This window comes from Euwallacea fornicatus, chromosome 16 (assembly GCF_040115645.1).
Source record: "Euwallacea fornicatus isolate EFF26 chromosome 16, ASM4011564v1, whole genome shotgun sequence".
Classification (NCBI taxonomy): domain Eukaryota; kingdom Metazoa; phylum Arthropoda; class Insecta; order Coleoptera; family Curculionidae; genus Euwallacea; species Euwallacea fornicatus.
The window spans coordinates 2,422,418-2,446,655 of NC_089556.1; the positions used below are offsets into that span (position 1 = coordinate 2,422,418).

The following is a 24,238-nucleotide window of genomic DNA, read 5'->3' on the forward strand; positions in this document are numbered from 1 at the left end:
TCTCTTACACCGTTCATATCCGCACACTTCCTCCCAAATAGACGTTAAGTGAAACTCTGAAATAATCGATTTTTCTTTCTAAAAATTTAAAATATCAGTAAAATCATTGTTGTTTAGAGATCTTCCAGTTGTCATTGTTTTGTCGATTGAGTGACTGTATTATAGGACATTGTTGTGTCTGTACCTGTAGAGTGCAATATATCATTATCAGACAGTCCAAGGCATTAGCATAAAAAACCTTGTTTTTGTGAATAATCTCAGAGCTTATTCGATGCAAAACTAGTCGCTAAATTCCTCGTTATTTAAACTTGGATTAGTGGTGGAGTCATTTGTCTTATAAGGTTAGTATCCGAATATAGCGGGTGATTATTTAAAAAAAACGCGCAGTAGACGGGAGACTGTATACTCAGGGCGTTAATCATGAAATTTGCTATTTAATACCAAACATCTGACTAAGAACAGATTAAAGATGACTTTACCCAAGACATATCTTTGATGGTTCAACGTCTACTCGAGGTATTTTTCTGAGATCACCCTTTATTATTGCCATAAGTCGTCCACGAAGTAAATGAAACAATACTAGTAAATGATAACTCCTATAAGTCAAAAAGACAAAAGAAACGTAAAATTTTCCATAGATTATTATCATAAAAATAATATTTATGTAAAGATAAAATTATATATATTTCACTGTCGCAATGGAATTTGTTATAGTACGTAAAAACTACAAAATGGAGAAAGGGTTCATATTACGCTGTTTAAAAAGTTTAATTCTGGTGATGTTTCAGGTAGTGGGTGAATGCTTAACAGAGGTACTGCAGATTAAGTAACTCGTTTAGTATCTTTTTTTTGTAAAATTGGGAAATTGCTCGTGTTTCAATTTGAACAAGGAGAAACTCATGTGTTTTCTCTATTATCTTTCCAATTTTCTCGATTTCCTGTGATATAGAAACTCGAACATCCACAAAAATGTTCCGATCTCGATAATAGTTTTTACGAATATTTATGATGCCATAACTCTTTTATTCTTCAAATAAAGTATCAACTTTAGACAAAGTTTACAACGCCAAAAGTACGAAGAAATGCAAATTATCGACATTTTAGTGACTTCGATAAAGGAAGGATTGTTGTCTTGCGGAAGGCGTGACTTTCATTTTTCGGGTGTCGTTATTATAGTCAGCAAGAGCTTGGAAACTATGGTCAGATTTTATCAGGCATAGATTGAGATAAGTCGGATAAGGGTAGGGTACTTTCAACAAGTCCAGATTGAATTGCTGCCTTGGCCTCCAAGACCTTCAGATTTGTCTCCAATTGAACATGTATGCGACATTATATGTAGCAAATTGTGAGTTTTACAACCAACAGCCTCTCCAAACTCTTGTAGCGTTTCGACATAAGATAGAAGTTGCCTGGAATGAAATACTCCAGGAGGATATTAACTAACTCATCACGAATATGCTTGCTAGCATCAATTAATATGCAAGAAATCATGACGCATCAATATATTATTATTATCGAAATCGGAACATTTTCGTTGGGTGTTCGGGTTTCTATGCCACTTACCTTCTAGACCGTAGAAATAACCATCCCAGACGGAACAATTCTAGGCCAAGTCGATATTACTTCAAGGCACAATGTAACATATTACAATTTCAAAGGAATTCCTTTTGGTCAACCCCCAGTTGGAGATCTACGGTTTGCTGTAAGTCACCATTCGCTAGCAAAACACCAAGACGAACCCATATATTCGCTTCAGGCTCCCCTACCAAACTCTCCCTGGAACGGAACTTTGGATGCAACAACTGAGAGAAGTCAATGTGTTCAATTTTCTAGTGACGATTTACTGGGCCTTGGCGATATTTCTGGAGATGAAGACTGCCTGTATATTAATGTGTACACTCCTGATGTACGCAATGGGTAATTAGAATTATGAAGGAACGTCCCCTAAGCTGAGGGTCGACCCCAAAAGTTTTTCTGCGATATTCTTTAGGAACGTAAAAATCTATACCAGTACTTTTCCTGTGCGATTTGTACTGGCAAACTGTGGCTTTGGAGTAAAACCCGACTTCACTATTTTCGGTACACTTTCACATGTTTTCGGCATGCTTGCAATTAGACCTGTTAAATTCCAGTGGCGTTCCTGGAGTGAAATTATACCTGCTAAACCTTTGCTTATTACTGGTTAAGGCATAGGGTCCTGAATTAACATTTGGTACTGATATCAGGACGGTTAGATGCCGCTTTACGCCCTATTCTACTTTATTAGCCATTAAATTTGTTTTTAATGAATTAATACACTAAATTAAGTGGAATATTAGTTTATATTTTTTAACTGCCCCAAAGTAAAGACGCAAAAACTTCATAATATAAGTACCGATTTTTTAGTACAATGCAACTGATCTTCCAGTACTGGTGTGGATTTATGGGGGAGCATTCATAAATGGAAACGGCAATTATACCTCCTTTAAACCGGATTTTTTCTTGGAGCAAGACATCGTATACGTATCCTTCAATTACCGTTTAGGTAAAATAAAATTCCATGTCAATCTCAGCTGCACAAAACCACGTTAAAAACAAACGGGACGAACTTCTCGGGGGCTGTTTAAAGATTTAATATCCCCGGGATGGATTAAGTGATTGCGAGGATTCTCGGCGAAATAGCTTTTAAAAAGTGGAAGAAAGTACCTCCTTTATTGAAAAATTCCTCTTTTGAAGATTTTTTAACGAAACAATTCAAAATCTCACACTGCGCAACTCTTGTCTTTTTCGCTTTAGGTAAAAAATAGTTGTTCGATTTGAACAAATATTCGAACAACCATTCGAACGCCATTAGCGATCCTTCCTATTAAAAATAAAAATGTGATAAACATTAAAAAGATAGAAATATAAATAATTTTCAAAATTCAAACCCCACATAAAACTCCGAAAATTGAACCCTCGGAATCATTTTTTATCACTGAAATTGGTTAAGCCTATCTGGGGACGTCAAAGGAAAAGTAATCAAAAAAGATTGCCTTTTTTGCTTTATGAGTATCATTCATTGAAAGTCTTTACAGGTGTGTTGGGATTTCTCAGCACCGACGATGAAGCTTCCTCTGGAAACTGGGGTATTAAGGACCAGCTTCTGGCACTGAAATGGGTACAACACAATATTGCCTATTTTGGTGGGAATCCTAAAAAAGTTACTATTTTCGGGGAAAGTGCTGGGTCGGTCTCAGTTCACTTACTGATACAGACAACCCTTGCTGAAGGTATATGCACTGCATCATCTCCATAAGACGCACAATAAAACACCAATTTCAGGTCTATTTCATAGGGCTATAATGTGTAGTGGTTCTACCTTAAATTTATGGAGTTTAAATACCAGAGCTATACAAATAACTAATTCAATTGCCGCTACGTTGGATATATCCAAAGATAATACAACCGAATTGGTCAAAAGACTTAGGAGTGTTCCTTTGGAGACCCTTGTAAAAACATCCTGGGTAAATGGATGGGAAGTAAGTACTCTTCTAGAATGTAGGAAGGAATTCACTCTGCGAATTCATTAATAAAGTTGTTTTTTATGGACGGTCTGAGGGGACTACCCTTCGCCCCAACGTTAGAACCCAACGTAGCTGGAGCTATTTATGTTAGCCCTAGCGATGAGGTTTTAACATCTGGACATTACAACTCAGTTCCCGTTTTAATGGGGTTCAACAGCCAGGAAGCAGTCGCAGCTGGGAGCATTCCATGTAACAATTTCTTATGATAAGCATCAAGTTAATTTATCGGCGCATTTTCTAGTTTATCTGGATCTATATTTGCTGACCTACGATATTAACAAAGCACTCCTGGCCCCTTGGAGTCTTACCCAGAACAGTATCGACAGAATTTTGGCAGGGAAGAACATTAAGAACAAATACTTCCAGAATACTGCTATTGCAACCCATAGACAACAGTTAATTAACGTAAGTAAATTATTGATGACGTGAGGTTTTACGCAAGAATAAATCTTAATTTAACAGTTTGTGTCTGCGGACCAGTTCAACAGGCCCATAAGGAAGGCTGCAGTTAGTATGGCTAAATACGCCCCTGTGTATTTCTACGAATTCGGTTATCAAGGAAACGTTTCCTCTTCTGGTGACAGAACCTATGAAGGTTGGTTTTCACCATAAAACGATGAATAATGGAAGATTTGCAATTCTAGGCACTGGGCATGCAGAAGATGTTGATTATTATTTTAAATCAGCAAATAGCTACTCGACTACAGATGTTAAAGTGTCAGAAACCATAGTCCTGTTATGGTCAAATTTCGTAAAATACGGGTAAATTTCAAGATATTACATTATTTTCTGACAAGGAACCGAATGTGGTATTCCAGTGAGCCTACTCCAGTAAATGACCCCAGACTAAACTACACGATATGGACTCCAATAGATCCGGATGCATCGGATGTCGCCTACCTTTCGCTAAACGAATCTATAGGAATGCAAGTCAATCCAAAACAAGATGATTGGGACTACTATCAAACTATTTGGGATAAATATGGAGATAACGAACTTTTGACTACATATTAGGCTACATAAAAATGACCAGACACTAATTCTGGTTCCACTGGTAACAGTTTAAGTTTATATAATTATCTAAATGTATAAATAAATGCATAAATGTTTTTCTAGATATTTCGAATAAATATATAAATAAATAAATAATATGAATGGTTGTCCATTGGGTGCTAGCTCCATTTCATCAGTTTAGCAGTGCCCAAAAGTGCATTTTGACATCTCTCTATTTTCTCCCGATTTTGTCCAGTTACGACAATATCCAGAAGTCCAACTCTGAATGGCATTTCAGATTGACTTTCCAAACAATACATTTACATGGTTCCAAAATGTCGAACCTGGAGACTATGGAATGACGTCGAACAGTTCTGGAAAATTGCTCGTGTTATATCAACAGGTTATCAACCGCTGTATTGCCTCCATTGTAGATCTCAAATTAGCGCGAAACTCAAAAGCAAACAACCTGTTTAGCTGAAACTGTCTTAATTGCCAGATCTGCGATGGCATTATCGGTTAAGCAATTAGGGGTTCCGTTAACGATATTTTTCGATTTTCAAATTCATGTCCATTTAAGCCCCAAAATAGTGCCCGGTGTCATGATTTTCTGTATTAGGTGGATTTATGTTGTTGAGTACAGTACCACCGTGTAAGCTTTTGCCACAAGACAGGGCTGATCACTGCCCAATAAAACATACTGGTTTCACAGATAGCTATAGGACTTACTGAGCTCTTATCAAAAGTGCCACAAGGCTACAGCGGGCACAGTCCTGGGAACGACTATATCTCACAATGGGTCCCCCCCCCCTGTTTACAGTCCACATTAGCATGAAAAACCCCTACCAAAATTTAGTATTACGTAATTAACTCATTTTTGTATTTTATTGTTGATATCTGTAGATACATTCATCACATCCCCTCTCAAAATTTCCCTGTTCAACCGAGTTCATAATGGCCAGCTATACAGCTCTGAAGTCCCCGGAGGTGTCTCGCTCTGCAGAGTTCCCTCCCGTGAAAGGGAGATTTGCCGAAGATTGCTGTAGGGAGAATGTTTATCAGGAGCTCATCTACAACCAACAATAATAAAAAAACCTCTTTTTGAAAAACTTGCCATGTCTTCTCAGAGGAACTAGTTAGTCAATGCAATAGTGCCTTTAACCCTTCTAGTCCAGTCATGAAACCGGTTGTAAACTCGGAGCAATAATGTGTGATAAAAACGAAGAAATAATTAAAATCAGTAAAAGTCTGCTTGAATGTGAAAACAAAGTTATCAGTTAACAAATAAAATTTTTTGATAGCGACACATTTAATCACCACTGTTGTTCTATGTGAAATTTTAGATTCATACTTAGTCTTTGCTAAACGTTATCATTAGCTAGTGCGTGTTCCTACTGAACTGCAATAATACAAAAATTGCGATGGCAAAAGATTCAAAAATTGTCATCATTGGTGCTGGAGCTTCCGGTATAGCAGCAGCCACGAAACTCTTCAACCATGGATTCCATGATATCACAATTTTGGAGGCAGAATCTCGTATTGGAGGACGGATATTTTCTGTTGAATTCGCAGGAACTGTAGTTGACATTGGAGGACAATGGGTAAGAATTTTTCTGATTCAACACTATCTCAAGAAGTACCCATCGCAGGTGCATGGAGCAAACGGTAACATTGTCTACGATATGGTTAAAGACTTAGATTTAATTGCCCCTTCAAAATTACCTGATGGCCAAGGAATGTCTTTCTTTCTATCCGATGGTACCTGCCCGGATAAATCTTTAACTGACCGACTTTTCGCTTTAGCGATGGATGTTAAGGATGACAAGGAATGCGCTAGGAAGCACGGTGGAAGTTTCGCAAACTACTTCACCTCAGAGTCAGTAGTACTCCCTGTAGTTCAAATTTTATGCATTAGGATTCACATCTAGGTACCAACTTAGAGTTGCAAAGGAATTCGATAAGGCAGATAAAAATACATGGTACCTTGTACATTTAATTGAACAATGGTTCAAGAAGTTTATGGTGCTGCTGAACCCTGCAGAAAATTGGAACCAACTGTCCACTACAAGCCATTATGTCTTTCAGCCTTGCGAAGGCCATCAATTGTTCGGTTGGAAGAATCAAGGGTACAAGACCATTATTGATGTTCTGACAGTAATACTTTCCTTGTAGGTATTTGATAATGCTCATTCCAATGATAATACTTTCAGAGAAGAAATCTTGCCTCTCAAAAGCAAATAGATCTAGAGAAATTGGTGATCTTGAATAAAGAGGTTACGAAAATTATTTGGACAGAAAATAAAAATGCTGAAGTTAACATTAAATGCTCAGACGGATCATCATATTCAGCAGATCACGTAATTGTTACAGTTTCAGTGGGTGTTCTTAAAGAGATTTATAGCACAGCGTTCGTCCCTTCTTTGCCCGATTATAAAGTAAATAACTTTATGATGAAAGTTGCAAGGTATGTGTCAATTTTTCCTTTAATCCACAGATAAATTCGATTAAAGGTATTCCCTTGGGCACCGTCAATAAGTTACTACTGAAATTTCCCCACAAATGGTGGGCAGATGATATGAAGGATATCAGTTTCCTTTGGTCCGTCGAGGATAGAGAGGAAATGGTAAGGGAGTTTCCTCATGGCCCAATAGTGGATGGAAGGTATGATTAAGCCCCCTTTAGACGGTAAAGAACCGTTCACCGCAGTTTTTCCTACGCCTAAAAATACAGTGATCTTACAGTTTCCATGAAATTTTGAACCAGGAAAGTCATATTTTTCAAATGCTGCAGTCTGAATATTTTTATTTTTAAAGATTTCCCTATAATGTCTAATAAATTTCCCTACTGTTGTAAAATGTTATAGTTAAAATGTGCTATCGTAGAACGCCAAGCTAGAATTCGTCAAATATCACACTCTGAATATTCTGCGGTTTATTGGCTTTCCTAAAGATACTTTTAATCTAGGCTAGAAGCCTTCCATCTGTGCCTCCCCTCTTCTGAAGTAATGCCTTGCCGCGGTTCCAAGAGGGACCTGTGGGGTGGCGAGAGGAGGGTTTTAGTAGGTAGACGTCCCCCCACAGGGGAGAATCCCACATCATTCGATCGTCAGATCACCATACCGGTACCTATGAAGGTTTTCCTTATCTTAAAAAAAGCTAGATGCCTTAAAATCTGCTTAAATCTTAATATACTAACAACTTGATTTCCTGAGAAGATTTAGAGATCTAGAACGCGTGACTCGAATTTTTCAAATGTAACACATTGTATAATAGACTGATGTTTATGAATTTCCCTATAGCTGTTAATAATTTTGATCTCGGTCGTCCTTGCCCCTATACCCAGGGGCTTTCCTATAATTTTAGGGTTTACCAGAAATTTCATTACCTTGGAAAATATATGACTGTAAAACCCGAAACCTCATACAGTAATAGAACACTCCGTATATATTGATGTTTACAGATTTTTTTTTAGCGTACACTTATCCCTATCTTTAAAACCAAGGATTTCCTCACAACCATAAGTTTTAAATGTTACCAGAAATTTGCTTTACTGAAAAACTATTTAATTATAGATCATCAAAATTGAATTTTTTAAACGCAACACCCTGTAGAACTTAATTTTTATGGAATTTTCTATTTGGTTGTTCGATATGAAAACACCTTTATGCAGTTTCAAAAGGTTAATCTGATGCCAGCTTTTATTTCAGATCATGGTTGGAAAACTTGTTCAGTTTCATAGCAATCGATAGTCATCCGAATATATTGCTTGCATGGATCAATGGACCAACAGCAAAGTTGGTGGAGTTTTTATCAGATGAGCTCATTACAAAAGGAGCAATGTTTATGCTCAGAAAATTCGCTGGCAAACGTTTCAAAATTCCAGAACCTGATGAGATATTAAGGTACCTACCTAGTGAGATTAAGGTGGTCATAAGTTTATACGAGAATATCTATGTATTAACTCTACATGGTTAAATGGAATAAGCGTTTTAGCGACTTGGGAACTGATCCGTGAGCACTTAGATACAGACAGCAATATATTTCTTTTCTAAATCACCTATAGGAGAGTGTGCATATGCAGACCTAGATTTCCTAGATCTTTGATTTATTTCAACAATCAAGAGTTTCGTTTTGAGAATATAGAAATGACAATAGATTTCAAGTAAATACACGTAAAAAATAACAGTATTAGAAACTGCTTCAGATTTGTTTTCGGGTGTCCAAAACCTGGACGTGGTCATACTAAATAATCAGAGTATTTCCATAAAATTAAGTAGTGCCTCAATGATGGCCGCCAGTATTAATTCTCAAATGAAAAAGTGTTCAAATTAATTTTGGAACATAATTTCGACATATTTTGGGCTGCAAAAAGGATAAAAAAGACACATGAAACTTACGAATTTTGTATCATACGAATTACTTATTTATTACTATATAGGTATAAATTTTGTATGTAGATCAAGATGGGGAAGTAATCCACACTTTAGAGGCTCCTACGCATACGTCAGCTCTGAAATGGAGAAATCTGGAGCTACAGCGGAGGCCTTATCCAAACCGCTCATTGTCAATGGTAAACCAACAGTGCTATTCGCCGGAGAGGCGACCCATGGATACTTATTCTCAACCGTGAATGGAGCAATCGAAACTGGACACAGGGAGGCTGATAGATTAATCGAGTTTTACGGAATATAACATGGTATGATATATTAATAAACATGCGATCAACAGCTGTAGTCTATTAGATTCCATGAACCATCTTTCAGGCATGTTAAGTTAAATGATTTTTGATTAGTGCAAGTTACAGTCACCGAATCTCCATACAGAAATGAGTTTTCGCTGAGTTTAGATCCTGGTGGTATGAACGGTTGACCACAGGATATTCCTGTAATAGAGAAATGTGTTAATTGTTATATTCAAATGTGATTTTTTGTAAGACTTACTAGAACATATCGCCTGTATTTTACTCCAAGTTCCAGTACTAGTGCATCGAATTACCCCATCTCCAGATAACGTATAACCATCCAGACATTCGTACTTCAACATAGTACCGTATGTATTTCTTTCAACTTGCAATTCTTTGTATTTCATAGTCTTGTTTTCGAGTTGCGGAGGAAGGGGACATTCAATAACTGAAATCATTCCATAAAACTCCACTAATTTCTTTTTAATAACCTGAACTAACCTTCACAAGTTACGTTATGGTCAGTCCAGTATCCATCAACAATGCAACTAGAAATGTTCACACCTTTCAGTCTGTAGCCTGATCTACATTTATACTCTACAAAGTCGGTACTGCCATTGTCAGCAGCTGCACGACTCGACTCATCAATATATCCATTTGTGGGGGGAGGGGGTACTTGGTTGATGGGGCAATTTGTTGCGAGAGGTAGTTTTTTTTTCGTCGGTTGGCAAGAGATATTTAGGTTATCCCACGTACCTTCAAGCGAAGAAAAACAAATTCATTTCATTGAAGAGGTTGAAGAATATGATGTACCATCTTCAAGACATGTCGCAATCATCTCACCACCAGGACTCGTATTCGAATCGCAGGAGATCCGAATCTGCGTCTCCATATCAACTTTCCTGGAATACCCCGTTTCCTCATTGGCTTGAAGTATTACTTCAACTCTTCCATTTTGTATAGTGGGTAAAATACATTGGGGACCTGGAATACACTACTTTGCACTCATAACTTTGTCTTATGTTCACTATATCAAAGCTCTGGTAGTTTTACCAAGAAGATTATTTTTAGAAAAGTTGAGAAATGAGCTGATGGTTCCGCCGATGGAAAAATCTTGTTGGCATAAGTACTATTCTTACCCATACATCTGGGCTTTGCCGGGTACCATTTTTCGCTTTCCTTACAGATTATGGTAGGATTGCCTACCATGTTAAAGCCATCGTAACATTGGTAAGTGACTTTGTCGTTGTAAAAGTAGCGATTACCTATGGAATATGCATTTCTGACCGCACCAGGGTAGCTGCAACTCACTTCTGAAAGCACAATTCGAGGGGTTGTTGGGGCAATATAAGATTTAAAGAGAAAGAATTTTGGGTGGAATTGTGCTGATGTTCAAAGTCGTAAGACACCCCCCAAGTCCTTCTAAAGAAGGCAACCTACTATTCTAATATCAGATAACTACATTGCTTCAAGGATTCTCAATGGTACTAGATGGGTATCAACGTCCTCGAAACCAAGACACAGAGGTGGGAACGGGGATGAATAGACAACAGAGGTACCAAACACTGCCTAATGATCGGTGTTATTGTAATATTAAGAAAAAAAATGAAATTGAAACCTACTTTTACAAAAAGGTTCATAAAATCCTTCCCATTTGGAAGTTTTGGTGCACCTACGCCCATTGGAAAACTGCTGGCTACTCAGCTGGAAGCCCACATAGCACGAATAGAATGCCTTGTTATCCACTATGTCTATGAAACCATTATACAACGGTTTAGGATCTTCGCACCTTTGGCAAAAGGAACTCGTCAGCATCTAAATTCCGATTTCCTATTATGATTTCATTGAAATTTGAAGGCACAACCTGCAAATTTCCGTTGGTGTGTTCCTGCATTTCTGGCCAGGCATACAAGTCGCCCAACATGCTGTCAGTGCAATCGTTCTGATGTTCCATAATTTCGTAATGAGTTAGAATCTTGGACCACACATCAACGTAAGCCATATTTCCGACAAACGACTCAGATTGACTAAAACGACCACCTAGGACGTCTTGTTCTTGTCCCACGATTAAATAGCCGCGCCCTTTGTTGGACAAATATATTACTCCATACTATGAGGGTGTCTCAATTTGAATTAATGAAGAAATATATTTTTAATTTCATTAGCGGTGGTTTAACTCGGGCAGATTAGAGGCTCCCTTGAATTTAGAGCCCTTCGCACTTCATACTTTTTATTTACATATGACACAATTTTTTCTCTAATATACGTTCAGCGCTATCGAAATAACTAATAAGTTTTCAGTTTTTGAATTAAATTTCAACATCATATTTTTTCACGTCGTAATTTTGAAATAAAGCTTAAATGACCAATTACGATTATTTTTCAAAATAAAATGTTTTGTCCATTACAATTCGTGACACCCTGTACACCCAAATATAGAGGATGTCCCGAAAATACATATTAAAAATGGTATGACGAGATTAGGTGGGTCAAAACTTTAAGATTCGGTTCAAAAATTATTTGAAAAAAGTTCCTTGTGTAGACGTTATTGACGGTCAAAGTTCTTGAAAAAAAAATGTTTTTTAGTATATCTGGAGAACGCTTCAATAGATTTCAGAGAAAGCCATTGTGCATTTATTCATTGGTGCAGGAATTATCTTCATACAACATTTATGTCTATTCGGAACGTACATATGGAAGTTCTTGACCAATTTCCTACAAAAATCACTAGAACTTCTTACTAGGTAACTACATCTTATTGATTTTTCTTTTCGATGATGCATTAACCATTTTTCCAATTTTTCTATCTCTTGGAAATTTCTCGGACGGTTAATACTTCACGACAAAAAAAATATCTTGTTTTCTCATACCGAACACCAATTTGCCATCATTTCTATAATTATGGATGCTTGTCGATGTGAACGCTGATATCACTTATGGATAATGTCATAAAAATGTTTGAAATTTTTTTAAAGTTTCTTTTAAGATCAATAATAGCATCTCTAATAAAGAAATGACCCATATGGTTAAAATTATGGGTTTTTTCCATATGAGTTTGGCGCAAGGACATAACCACTCGCGCAAATGTTCGGCGATCGGGTCTTCGACGATTTGGAAAACGTCCCACTTAAATCATAACACAAAATATTAAATTATCTTCACAAATACCCAAAATTTCCATCATACCGGTCATTTTTTCATCAGAGAACACCATTATTGATCTGATAAAAAAACTTGAAAATAATGTTATAAATATTTATGATATTTTCCATGAGTGACATCAGTGTTCAGGTCAACGAGTATCGATAATTGTGAAAGTGATGGCAAATTGGTGTTCGGTATGAGAAAAGAAAAAAAAATAGCATGAAATATTAACCGCGCGAGGAAAAAAAAAGAAAAGTTAGAAGAAAGGCTAATGTATCATTAGAAAAAAAATTAATATGATATAGCAACCCAGTAAAAAACTCTGGTCATGTTTACACGAAGATGGATAAGGACTCATAACTTACACATTGCGAATAGACATGAAAGTTACATGCAAATAATCCCTGTACTAATGAATAAATGCACAATGAGACTCATTAAAATCAATTGAAGCATTTTCCAAATATAGCAAAAATCTTTTTTTTTTCAAGAACTTTGACCGTCAACAGCGCCTAAACGAGGCACATTTCAAATAATGTTTGAAAGAAGACTTAATGTAGTGACACAAATAATCTCATGACACCATATTTGACATGCATTTTTTGGGCACCCTATAGATGACCTACCACCAATTGTGGAAAACGGCGCTAAATCGGACCCATTTTTCACCACTTCTCCGTCTACATAGATGTGATAAGTGCCATTGGTACTGCTCCATGAGGCACAGATATGGTGCCAATATCCATCGTTTAACAGGACATCGGTCACAACATACTTTTTATTCACATATAGGACCAAACTGTTGAATATGTTTGGAAAACATTAAGCTTAATCACTTCAAATGCCGTCCAACGGTTTACCCTGTATAGTCAGTTAAAGTGAAAGCGTTGTCCGTATATTGGGTGGCATAGGATAATAGAGTCCCATAATTGAAGCTGTCCATCGTTTGTAGCCATAAACAAGCTGTTATCTATACAATAATTATGTGCAGATGTGCATGTTAAATTATAGATCTATGAGCTCCTTACTTCAGTAAGATTGCCCTCAAATCCCCTCAACCTGATGAAATCATTAATGTCATACCGAGAAAAATTCAATATGTAGTTGGTCTTTTTTCTAAATTCACAATGAGGACCGTAAAACAGTTTGCTGCAACTGCATCGATAACCAGTTTCATCGCTTACACATTGCGCCCCATTTTCGCAAGAAATTTTGCTACAGAAATCAATTTTCTGCAGACACTTCGGACCAGTATAACCTTCAGGGCATACGCATCTGTGGAAATACGTTAATTGGTACCTACTGAATAAATGGTGGTTTTCTTTTTAAACCTGAAATCACTTCTTGTAGCATTCTCCACTGCCACATTAATGCATATTCTTAATTCTTCGCATGGTTTGAAGTCGCAAGGGAGGATATTGCATCTACGGCCTATAAACCCCTTGGTACAGACACATTTGAAGGAATTTTCATCTTCGATGCAAGTACTGTTATTTTCGCATAGGACATTATCGCAGATTTTTCCTTTTGTTTCGCAGTGATCCCCATAGAAGCCTGGAAGATTAACTACATGCAGCGGAAGTAGCAGTGGTATAACTGTTGGACAACAATTTTGGATTCGGAGTAAAAACGATGACAGTTCTCATTTAAATGTATTGAAGGATCAATGTCTCATTCAGCGAGCAAGAGAACCTACAGTTGCCCAACTGTTGATTCTCTAAAAGGGGGCCGTTGCGATACTTTAACTGAGGCAAATATACATTCGTTCAGGATCAGCACCGTATGTTAGTTGAAGTAGTAAGTTGGGGGAATAACTCACGCAAGCAAGTCTATAAAACATCAAATAACAGTAAAGTTTATTTCCATCGTAGCGTGAGTGCCGAATAAATGTGACCGAAATCAGGGCCGATCGTAGCAAGTCTGGCGCCCCTTTATATAGATAGTGCCCACTATACCCCAAAAAAAAATCCGTCGCTCTAAGCCCCCCCTTTACATAAAACTGGTACTGACCGAACTGATATAGTTCCAAACAGTTTTCGCTCTTTTCTTTTAATTATTAATTATTAAACCTTTCTTTTAATTATCAACATGAATAAAAATCGTACCTGTAGGACAAGCGCAAACAAATTCATTATCGCTAACGTCCAAGCAAGAACCTCCATTGTAGCACTCCATGGCACACATCGGCCCCTTTTCTATAGCACTTTCGCAGTATTTCCCAGTAAAATCTTCAGGACAACTACAGTTGAACCCGCCCCCCGTTATGAGACAACTTCCAGAGTTTTGACACGGTTGAGAATCACATGGACTCATTTTCTTGTCGCAAAACGTCCCTACAAGATGTTTTTTGATTCTTCGAAGTTTAATGGACAATTTACAATTAAAACTCACCGAAGAATCCTGGAGTACACTCGCAAGAGTACTGATATTGGTTCACCACGAGACATTTTCCATTGTTGCATGTGCTTGGATGATTTTCGCATATATCTGCCGCCATGGATATGCATTCGGTACTATTGATCGACCGGGCCTTTATAGTTGTGAAACCACTGGGACAAGGTATACATCTGTTTTTAATCGAAAAAATGCCGACTATAGTGAATCACCAATTATATTTGCCATTTTTGAGCAATCTGCTCAACCTACATCATCTCCAAAATTTAACCAACGGATAAAGCATAAGTTTGTAAAAAATAAATTTTTCACAGACCTGATTTGTCCGAAATTTGGCTGATACGTCCCTGCAGGGCAAGACTTACAGTGAGGACTTAGAGTGGCCCGCTCTATAATTGATACGTTGGAGCCTTTTGACGCTTTAGCTTTCTTCTTTCTGGCGTGAGTCCCAGGAGGACACATTGCTGAAATGGGAAATTTCATCACCATATCTGCAACCAAATTGGGAATTTACCTCTACATTCGCTGGAACTTTTCACATGCATTTTCCTGGTGGAATGATTTGGAGGACAAGCAACACAAGAACTTTGTCCCACCTTCTCATTATAGGATCCAAAATCGCAGCTTTGGCATATGTTTGTAGTTGAGTTGTGAAATGCTCCTCTAGGACATTGCACTGTAACGAATTCCGTCAGAATCATATGATTTGATGTGGAAGGAAATCACTTACCACATCTGTTCTTTCTGGGTATGAACCCATTGGGGCAAGAAAATTGGAAATCTTGCAATTTCAACGTGCCGTTCTGAAATTTCACTCCTGTGCCAGGTTGGTTTAAATTTTTGCCTCGAATGTGAAATTTTACATTGAGCTTATTCTTCCTTCTTCGATCTTTGCGCATATTTTTGTGAGGTATTGCCTCCGTTGGCTCCATAGCATACCTGCGCTTCCTGGTCAGTAATTTATTCGTGTCTTCTTCGGACTTTTCAACTTCACATTCGGATTTTATGTCCACTTCGCAAAGACCATCTGTACAGATGCTGTTCACAATTGAATCTTTGATAGTGGTTTGTATCTGAAAAACTGACTCAATTCAAGTAGTTCAGTATCAAATCGCAAGTCTACCTTGGCAATTTTCGTAGTGTCATTACATGCTCCATCAGTGTCCAGTGAAACATCCACATTGCCATCCTGGGATTTTTCAGCAAGGACTGTAACTGATAATGAAGAAAGATCATTAATATGGGTTTATTCAACGCTACCTGAAGAAAGCGTCTAATTTACTACTTCTTCGAGTCTAAATACTCACCAGAACACTCTGGTAGCATAAGTCCCTCCTGGTTGTACCATATGGCATCTACATGGTTGCACAAGAAACTAGTACTGTTCTCCAAAGTCGTAGTCGCAGAGGTTTGTAGAGGTATTGCGTACCCTTCCTCACATGTTATAACACATTTTACTCCATTTGATTGGTCATGGCATTCGGCCTGTCCATTTGGAGGTACCGCGAAGTCTGGACACTGAGATTCTGTTTTTAGATTAGATTTCAATTAAATTAAATTAACACGCTTTAGGGCCAATTTACTAAACTGCCGAAAAAATTGCCAAGACATGTTCTGGCCTCCGTGGATATCATCCTTCTGATCAAGCTAGATGCGCATTAATAATTTGGCCCTTAAGAAATACGGTTTTTGGTTGTTAAGATAAGTTCATATTAGATCGTTTTGATGTAGAAAATCGAGCTCATTTTGAGTAAGTTTCACGGGCTGCTTTGGAAGTCCGAATTGGCCTTGGTAAAGTAATAATTCCGACATTTTATAAAAATTTAATTTGATTAACAACAGTTCGGATTAAAATTTAGTTTAAGTCTTTTTAGAAACAGCTCGTAATTAGAGACATTTATATTTCGGGAATTTTGCTTAAAATCCAATAAAATGTCGTAAAGTTAAATAAAGTTTGGATTAAAAACAGATGTTTAATATTATCTGCATATTCCCTATAGTCTTTAAAATTATACCAGTTTACCGATGTTGCGAATAAAAAAACAATTTTTGAGCCTGTTTTTGATTCTGAAGCTCAGAAATTCCTTTATCAGAGGTATTATCAACTTTTCGATTTAAATGTACTAAAGTCACTTCGCAGGAATGTAAGTTATTTTTAAATTTTTCGAGAATCAGATGGCGTTAACCAAATATTCGGATTAAATATTAGACGTGCCCTCTAATCTAAAGTTATCTTAGAGGGAGATGAATATTCTTAAAATTCTTAATTCAAGTCATAACATCACTCCTTATCAAAGTACGTTAGAGTTTACTTAACTTAACGAAATTTAGAATTAACCTTCCGTTTCTGATGTGTGGTGTAATGAAAATTATCGCAAAATTATCAGTTATATCGCTGAAAGGTCGAAATAAATGTTATTGTCGATGTATCATCTACTAGGTGGTCAGTCAGTTTAAGACAACCTGATTAAAATAATATTTGTGGATTGTTCCATAAAACTAAACTTGTTTGATCTGAATTATGAAAGGTTTAACGCGAGGCTTAGGTCCAAAAAATCTTCCATGAAGTGACCAAAGGTCAGTTAGCGGTGATACTACATTAGGCTAAAATACTATTTTTAGTTAAATAAATTTGTTATTTTCGGCATGTTTTCTAAACTAATTTGAAATTATTTTAAAGTGGTAGGAACTGAAATTCGTTATGTCGAAATTAACGTTTGGTATTGTCAAGAAACTGGAGCAACTGAAAATTGCTTTAAGGGGAAATAGAAAGATTTAATTTTTCGATGTGAAATCTGTTAGCCCTCACCGTGCTGTTTAATACGAACTAGCTTGAGCTTTTTTCAGGAAGGGCAGTTTTCTCAAAATTTCCTCAAATATCTATTAATGTTAATTTGTCGATAACATAAGTTCTAATTAAAAGCTGGAATTGCCAGTACTCTGAAGCAATTGAACGTTACCTACAGGAAACAACAATCGGAACTAGCTCCAGGTCTACTCAAAGAGTTACTTATCCTTAAAATTGCTCCTTTGATCTATTAGTCAATTTAAGTTAGTTTAAGTTTCAATTAAAATATGATTTTTACTTTACTCTAAGTGTACTTAAAGTTAAATTTATTCCAAGTGAACTAGAAAAGATTGAGGTCAGGACAATCTTGAAAAGGTGAGCAAAAGTCACATAAGGTTGATATAAGGATAGTGCCACAAGTACCTCACCTAACCCTTTAAAAAAAAATTGAAAATGTAATATTGTTTCTCAACAGAGTATCTTTTGAGATTAACACGCTTTTTCCATCGATGTTCTATGGCTTTTATATCCTGTTTATAGTAGGAAGCTTCGAATGTTTCAACGTAGGACTTGGACTTCACCTCTTTATTATTGGCAAATTCCTTTTCAAGTTTGAGAGTAGGAAATAATCTGAGAGGGCTAAATCTGGCAAATTTGGTGGAAAAAATTCGAAACCAAGTTGCCTGATTATTCTAAAATAAACACAAATCAACATAGCACCTTCAAACTTCAGCCATAAGCTTTTTAAGGTTAAGCCTTTATAATATTTAATAAAAAAATCGCCATTTCTATGTCAGGTCGGGTACTTTTGAAACTATTCTCGTACCAGTTTCAGTTAATTTTTCGGTGTTACTGCTTATTTGTCCTGGCCATTGTACAAAACATGCATAATGGCAGCCACTCGCCTTCAACTGTAACATTCAATTTGCACATATTGACATTTCCTGAGGGATCCGTCGCTGTGTAAGTGACCAGCGTGGTACCCAGTTTAAAAACTCCAAACTCATGACTTTTAGTCACAGTGATATTACGTGAATTGTCCAGAAAATCTGGCTCGTCCCAGGTGATGTTTTCTTGGGAATTTGCTACCACCAAGAACGGCGAAGGGCTAATACACCCTTCGACTGTCGGAGGTTCTTCATCTGCAAGCACATAATTCCATACCTTAAATGAACAAAAGAGATTCATGGTTAAATGCTAAAACTCACCAAGAACTTCAACGAAAAACTTGCACTTTATTGCATTGTTGAACATATCTTGAGCAAAGTAAGTTATCGGAGTTACACCAAGACTAAATTTGTAATCTGTGAGGTTTTCTATAGCGGGCTGGATCCAGACCGAAACTCCTAAACCGGAATTATCTGTAATTGGTTCATTTAAGAAGAGATATCTAGGGTACATGAAAATTCTGTAAAGATACAACCGCATAATATCTTAAGCGATATCATTCGAGAAAAACATATAGGCGCTCTCAAAAGAGTTATTTTAAGATTAAAATTGATACTGATTGAGTTCATTTTTATTGGTGGCAAGTTACGTCAACATTATGACGTAATGCAAATCATGATGTCATAATCTTGACTTAATGATTCTTTCACATATGGTTCTAGTTGCGATTAGCAGGAATTTTACAAGAGTTTCAACAAAGGTCCAAATTGATGACGGCATAATAAAGTCAAAAGGAATTCCACTGGTTTCGGTTCTGGTTCTTCTGATTGGTTTTGTTGTGTCATTTTCATTTGCGTCATTTTTAGCTTTTTTGTGTTAAGCATACAACAATTTTATAAAACAAACCCTCGGAGAGGCGAAATAAACGCTTTAGTATATGCCTTGGCATTGAAAAGTGGAACCACAGATTTGAAGCAATTGTTTGAGATGGTGTTGAAAAACTGAAATTTGTGATGTCATGGTTGTTTGTGGGAATCGGCTGGTTCTGGTTCGGTTCTGGTTGATTTAGATATTTGATGAGAGAAAACAGTTCCCTGTCTCAATAAAAATAAGGCTTGGTATCATTAAAAGTAATGCTGGATGCACGCAATACATAAGAATTGTATAAAAAGTTGAAAAGATGTGAACTTAAATAAACAGGTTTGTCAGGATAGTTCAATAATATCTTTGCGTACCTGTGATATTAGGCTCAGTCCAGAAAACATGCCCATAGTTTGTCCCTGATAAAGCTGAGGTTGTGATGTTTTTGGGACAAATTAAACTCGGAGGTATTGCATCTAAAAATGTATTTGGCATGTCAGAAAAAATCTAGCTATTTCAATTAAATCTTGAAACAGGCGATAGGTTACGAGATGAAGAAAGTACAGGCATATTTATGGTTCCAATAACGTAAGAAAGGAATTCTTTGATGACTTGTATGGAAAGATATTTGAAAATGGATATCCCTCCACTGCAGTCTCTTTTCTCTTCGATAAAACAATGCGACGTTTCAGCTTTTTGAGCCTATCATCAACCTTTTAATTTTAAATACAAATTTGAATTTTTTTCACTTTTAAAATTTCATTTTATGATATTTTTTAGATAAATTTTTAGGATATAAAGCTTAGGCCATTCAAGTCCAGCAAATTACCTGAACATATAGTGTCCTCTACTTCGCTCTTGCCCCACAACCCGTGATCCCCACAAGTTTTATTCACAGAACCTGAAGCCTCAAAACCTTCGTTACAAACCACCGTACAGGTTTTCCCATATTCCTGTTTGCCAGAGGTACAAGACGATGGCTCTACTTTTCCGTATTTGACTTGAGGTAGCTTATCACATTTTACGGCTAAAAACCCGAAAGATTGAGCTAAAACTCGGGACTCATTCTAGATTATGAAATTTGGTGGAGACTGGCCCACACAGAAGCAACAATCATTGTCCACTCTGTCTAACGATTGTGTATGTCGTAGAAACGGAGAATCAAATATCCATAAAGTATCAAATTTCTTTGGGATTTTACTCAGAAACATGCTTCCTTGTTACTCCTTGTTACTTCTGTGTGGAAGAGTGTTTATACAACATATGGAACAATTCTAGGCAAATACGCCAAATCTTCTAATCAAATAATAGAGGAAATTTTACGCAGTATTTTCAACAATTATTCACCATCTGACAATCAAATAATTGTGAAAAAACATAAAAAATTTGTTCGTAGCATACGTTTACAAATAGATCTGAGTCCATCCCATTGAGCTATAGGAAGGCACGTTCTCTGCGGTGACCCAATTCGAAAAGTGCCTTTGCCGCACTCAAAATTGCAAACAGTGTCCACTGGAAGATTTTTTTCGGACCTGTCATAAACCACCCCTAAATCTGTATGTTCGCATTTAGCCGAACCGAATTTGGGCGTTGGCAAACGATTACATGTCTTCACTAAAACCCAGAGAAACTTCTAATTAACGTAAACTAATCTTAAATCGATGATAGAGCTGGTATTGCACCTTCACATGTGGGGTCTGAGCCACTCCAAGTCGCATTATCTTGACAAATCCTGATGCTGCTTCCCACCAATGTGTATCCGACTTCACACCTCACTCCACAAGCACTGTTTAAGACATTACTGCACTCTTTCTTCTTCACGATATAGCCGAAGTCTGGGGCTTTGATTTTAGGGCATTTCAAAACTGAAAATTTTCTAGTTTCAAACAAACTGCTCAAACAAAAAATCGCTATAAATTACTCATAATAAACTTGAAATAATAATTTCATCATGTTAAAATAACAATTTAAATCGATCTAAACGATGATTAAATCATTTTGAAGTGTACTGCTCTTGTGTTCCGAAGCGAAGAAAATTTTAGGCTAACAAGTCGTTTCTGGATTACATACAAAGTGATGCAAAATACTTCGCAACGCACTTTTCTGACAGGAGTGTTAAGATATTTCAACTATTTTGAGTCAAAAGTTTATCTGCACCTCCACGTGGTGACCCTTGCAGGCTCCCTACCCTGAGCCAACTCTGGAAGAGAAAGGAAGAGTTAACCGATGCGGAAGGCCGAAGGATGACTGTGCAATGGGTAAAACCGGAGTGTCTGGATGCGGGCGTGCCGAAGAAAGAACCTATGAAATATTAGCCCTTTGGAGATGGTACGACCGTAGACATGAACTACCATACATAAAAGCGTTATAGATGTAACACCGCAAAGAGCAGTATTTCAAGAGAATATGCAAGTAACACTTGGCAGGAAACAATTTCCATTGCCAAATAAGAAAGCAAGAACTTCACTTTAGTAAGTTCTCTGTGAGTGTTCCAAATGCCGTTAAAATTGTGAGAAGGTGAAAATAATGATAAAATTACAAATATAAATCGGTGACGGCATTTTCCAAAAATTAACGTTCAAACATGCCCAAAAAATGACCAGATGTGATTTTTTTATTACGCAGCTTATTTAGTCGATTTTATTCCCGTTCACTTGCCTTGACAACCTCCCTGCTCATCGCTCTGAAATCCCTTTTTACACACACAACTTTCAATGCCTTGTGCTGGAGGTATCGTCGTATGGTGGACGTCAGGGCAAGGCAGACAGAGATTAGGGCCATCTGAATAAGTCCCAGGAATGCAAGCTATTTTTGGGCAAATACGTATACTTAATAATGCATGTCGCTATCGTGAAGAAAGATTTACGTAAGCAATTGTTCCTCATTCCAGATCCGTAAAATCCTGGCTGGCACGTGCAAGAATAGTGGCCTGTAGTGGTTCCACAAGTGCATAGGGCGTTATCATCGCAACAGTCACCTTCTTTGCATAATTTGTCGCATGGGGTATTAAAACCGAGAGGTAAGTAATCTCCTCCTGATAGGTCTGTTCACACGAAAAATTGAATAATCAATCGGCAGGTTATTTGGATACTTACCAACATGAAGGGCCCTCCTAGCTAAACTTTCAAACTCCTCGAAACTATCCAGTAGGTAGCTATAGAATTCGCCAGGAGTTGAGGATAATTCATATAACTCCTTGTAATTCCCATTTCTTATTCCTATGGTGAAGATGATCACTTGGTTATTTTTTAACTCTTCAGAAATTGGTACAGGATTATCTCCACTTGAATAACCATCAGTTACCAGAAAAATAACTTTCTTGGAATCTTTTCGATTGGAAGCCTCGAATATTTTCTAAATATCAATTAGGAGAATATGAAGACTAGATCCTCGAGCAAACTGTATACCTTAGCTTTCTGAAAAGCACCAGCTGTGTAAGTTTCACCACCCTTGTATTCAATATTCATCAGTTGCTCGTTTAGCAGTACACACTTGTTGTGGTCCACAGAAGGGTCGCTTATGTCATCAATGTTCTTGGCCTAGTGGATCATAATCTTACGAAATATATTATTGTTTCAATGTCACGATTCAATATTACGAGAAAAATCAATTGACAGGATAACTCTAAAACTCCTTACCCTACAGTTTTCTAGGGTAAAAATCAAAGCCATAATATTTGCCATAATGCTAAGGTTGCACTGAGAACTTCAATTTACATAAAATAGTTATTTTTACACTACAAACATTTGCTAATATTTGAAGACAACCAAGTATGCTTAAGCCTTATTTTCTTCTAGGAGGCATTGGGGCTTTAGCATATTACCCCCCGATTCCTCTCAGAATTCGCGCCATCTTTTGAGTCGAAAATCGTCACGTGCAGACTCGTCAGATGGAGAATCACCCCATATATTAATTATTAAAGAGCACTTACCGTATCACTAGGAGAACTAAAACTAACAACAGCAACTCTAGTATGATTGTAGTCAACAGTAATATCGCTTAACAATTTCTTAATAAATTTGAGCTCGCTTTTGAAATTTTGATCCCCGACACTGGAGCTGGCGTCCACCAGGAACACTATGTCTAGTTTGTCCGAGGCCTTAAAGAACTGGACATTTTTCTTGAATACTTCCCCCAGCACATCTAACTTGGACTTGAATATCGCATTTTCCAGATTACCACTCTTCACTTTATGAAGTTTCTTGTCTCCGAAATTCAAAAACTCGCTGTAGTTGTTAAGTGCGTCTAAGTTCAGTTTTTCTTGATACGAAGAAGTCGCTTGTAAAACGAAAAAGAACAACGCGGAAACAACGTGAAGATAAAGGTTCATGTTGTTCAAATGCAATTAGATACTTAGAAGCAGTTTAATTTAGTGCTAGTTAAATGTGTTTGTTATGAGAGTACAGATGCGCAACATCTGGAAAATATCGCCTTTGCATGGTTCAATATCGGTAAATGTTGCTCATTTATGAGTTGTACGTGTACTAAGTATTATATACAAGTTTAATTATTTCAAATATGTAAACTGTCCCGAGACATAGTTGAAAAATTGACTTTGAGAGATGACTAGGCCATCCCTTTCTCCGAATATATTCTGACTGGGAAAAGTACTGGATCAACTACGTGCATTTGCTCAAAATTCCATGAAAACACCTTATTCTGGAGATCTATAAGTTCAGATTTTTTTATGTCATATATTTCATATATATTTTTTATTTATTACATGAGTTTTTTCTAATTTTGGGCTATGTTTCCAAATTATTTCTTCCAGATGCGAAGTTTTTAACAAGTTTCTTATAGTCAGTGTTCGATAGGTAGATGATGCAGGGCTCATTAAAAAAAATTTATTTCACAGCTGTTTCCAGTTTTTGAGGTGTCAAATTGAAATTTTGACTAAACAGTCCTTTTTAGAATTTACACAGAAATAATTCACAAATTGTTGACA

General features: G+C 36.9%; 3 protein-coding genes and 3 long non-coding RNA genes across 8 annotated transcripts; 4 read left to right on the plus strand and 2 right to left on the minus strand.

Moving 5' to 3' along the window:
* The first annotated feature begins 708 nt into the window (after positions 1 to 708).
* LOC136343996 (juvenile hormone esterase-like) lies at positions 709 to 4,696 on the plus strand. The gene is made up of 11 exons (XM_066291025.1): positions 709 to 812; positions 1,571 to 1,702; positions 1,757 to 1,906; positions 2,386 to 2,524; positions 3,057 to 3,251; positions 3,304 to 3,500; positions 3,557 to 3,734; positions 3,787 to 3,950; positions 4,008 to 4,140; positions 4,190 to 4,307; positions 4,364 to 4,696. Exons 1-11 carry the CDS (start codon positions 732 to 734, stop codon positions 4,557 to 4,559), a joined length of 1,683 nt encoding a protein of 560 aa, XP_066147122.1. The 5' UTR covers positions 709 to 731; the 3' UTR covers positions 4,560 to 4,696.
* Positions 4,697 to 5,404: 708 nt separating this feature from the next.
* LOC136343927 (uncharacterized) lies at positions 5,405 to 5,751 on the minus strand. The gene is made up of 2 exons (XR_010732877.1): positions 5,634 to 5,751; positions 5,405 to 5,578 (listed from the first exon to the last, which is right to left on the minus strand). It is a non-coding gene; the product is annotated as an uncharacterized lncRNA (long non-coding RNA).
* Positions 5,752 to 5,814: 63 nt separating this feature from the next.
* On the plus strand, positions 5,815 to 9,405 carry LOC136343926 (spermine oxidase-like). Of its 3 annotated transcripts, none has more exons than XM_066290940.1 (8): positions 5,815 to 6,139; positions 6,188 to 6,414; positions 6,467 to 6,692; positions 6,749 to 6,973; positions 7,033 to 7,199; positions 8,245 to 8,439; positions 8,995 to 9,233; positions 9,301 to 9,405. In XM_066290940.1, exons 1-7 carry the CDS (start codon positions 5,960 to 5,962, stop codon positions 9,227 to 9,229), a joined length of 1,455 nt encoding a protein of 484 aa, XP_066147037.1. In that variant the 5' UTR covers positions 5,815 to 5,959; the 3' UTR covers positions 9,230 to 9,233; positions 9,301 to 9,405. The 3 variants fall into 3 exon arrangements, with proteins under 3 accessions (XP_066147037.1, XP_066147036.1, XP_066147033.1); XM_066290939.1 differs by having other exon boundaries at positions 9,280 to 9,397; XM_066290936.1 differs by lacking the exon at positions 9,301 to 9,405 and having other exon boundaries at positions 8,995 to 9,264.
* Positions 9,259 to 23,656, minus strand: LOC136343925 (sushi, von Willebrand factor type A, EGF and pentraxin domain-containing protein 1-like). The gene is made up of 29 exons (XM_066290935.1): positions 23,225 to 23,656; positions 22,701 to 22,832; positions 22,389 to 22,647; positions 22,160 to 22,336; positions 21,952 to 22,098; positions 20,976 to 21,158; positions 20,695 to 20,907; positions 20,123 to 20,320; positions 19,668 to 19,769; positions 18,753 to 18,905; positions 18,450 to 18,686; positions 16,064 to 16,282; positions 15,880 to 15,971; positions 15,487 to 15,829; positions 15,271 to 15,432; positions 15,073 to 15,220; positions 14,754 to 14,929; positions 14,468 to 14,695; positions 13,694 to 13,916; positions 13,391 to 13,637; positions 13,223 to 13,332; positions 12,989 to 13,161; positions 11,083 to 11,300; positions 10,841 to 11,033; positions 10,358 to 10,531; positions 10,032 to 10,202; positions 9,720 to 9,974; positions 9,478 to 9,666; positions 9,259 to 9,419 (listed from the first exon to the last, which is right to left on the minus strand). Exons 1-29 carry the CDS (start codon positions 23,621 to 23,623, stop codon positions 9,259 to 9,261), a joined length of 5,682 nt encoding a protein of 1,893 aa, XP_066147032.1. The 5' UTR covers positions 23,624 to 23,656.
* On the plus strand, positions 17,199 to 17,913 carry LOC136343929 (uncharacterized). Its single transcript, XR_010732879.1, has 3 exons — positions 17,199 to 17,333; positions 17,437 to 17,553; positions 17,608 to 17,913. It is a non-coding gene; the product is annotated as an uncharacterized lncRNA (long non-coding RNA).
* On the plus strand, positions 18,408 to 19,212 carry LOC136343928 (uncharacterized). The gene is made up of 3 exons (XR_010732878.1): positions 18,408 to 18,507; positions 18,561 to 18,810; positions 18,867 to 19,212. It is a non-coding gene; the product is annotated as an uncharacterized lncRNA (long non-coding RNA).
* Positions 23,657 to 24,238: the final 582 nt, after the last annotated feature.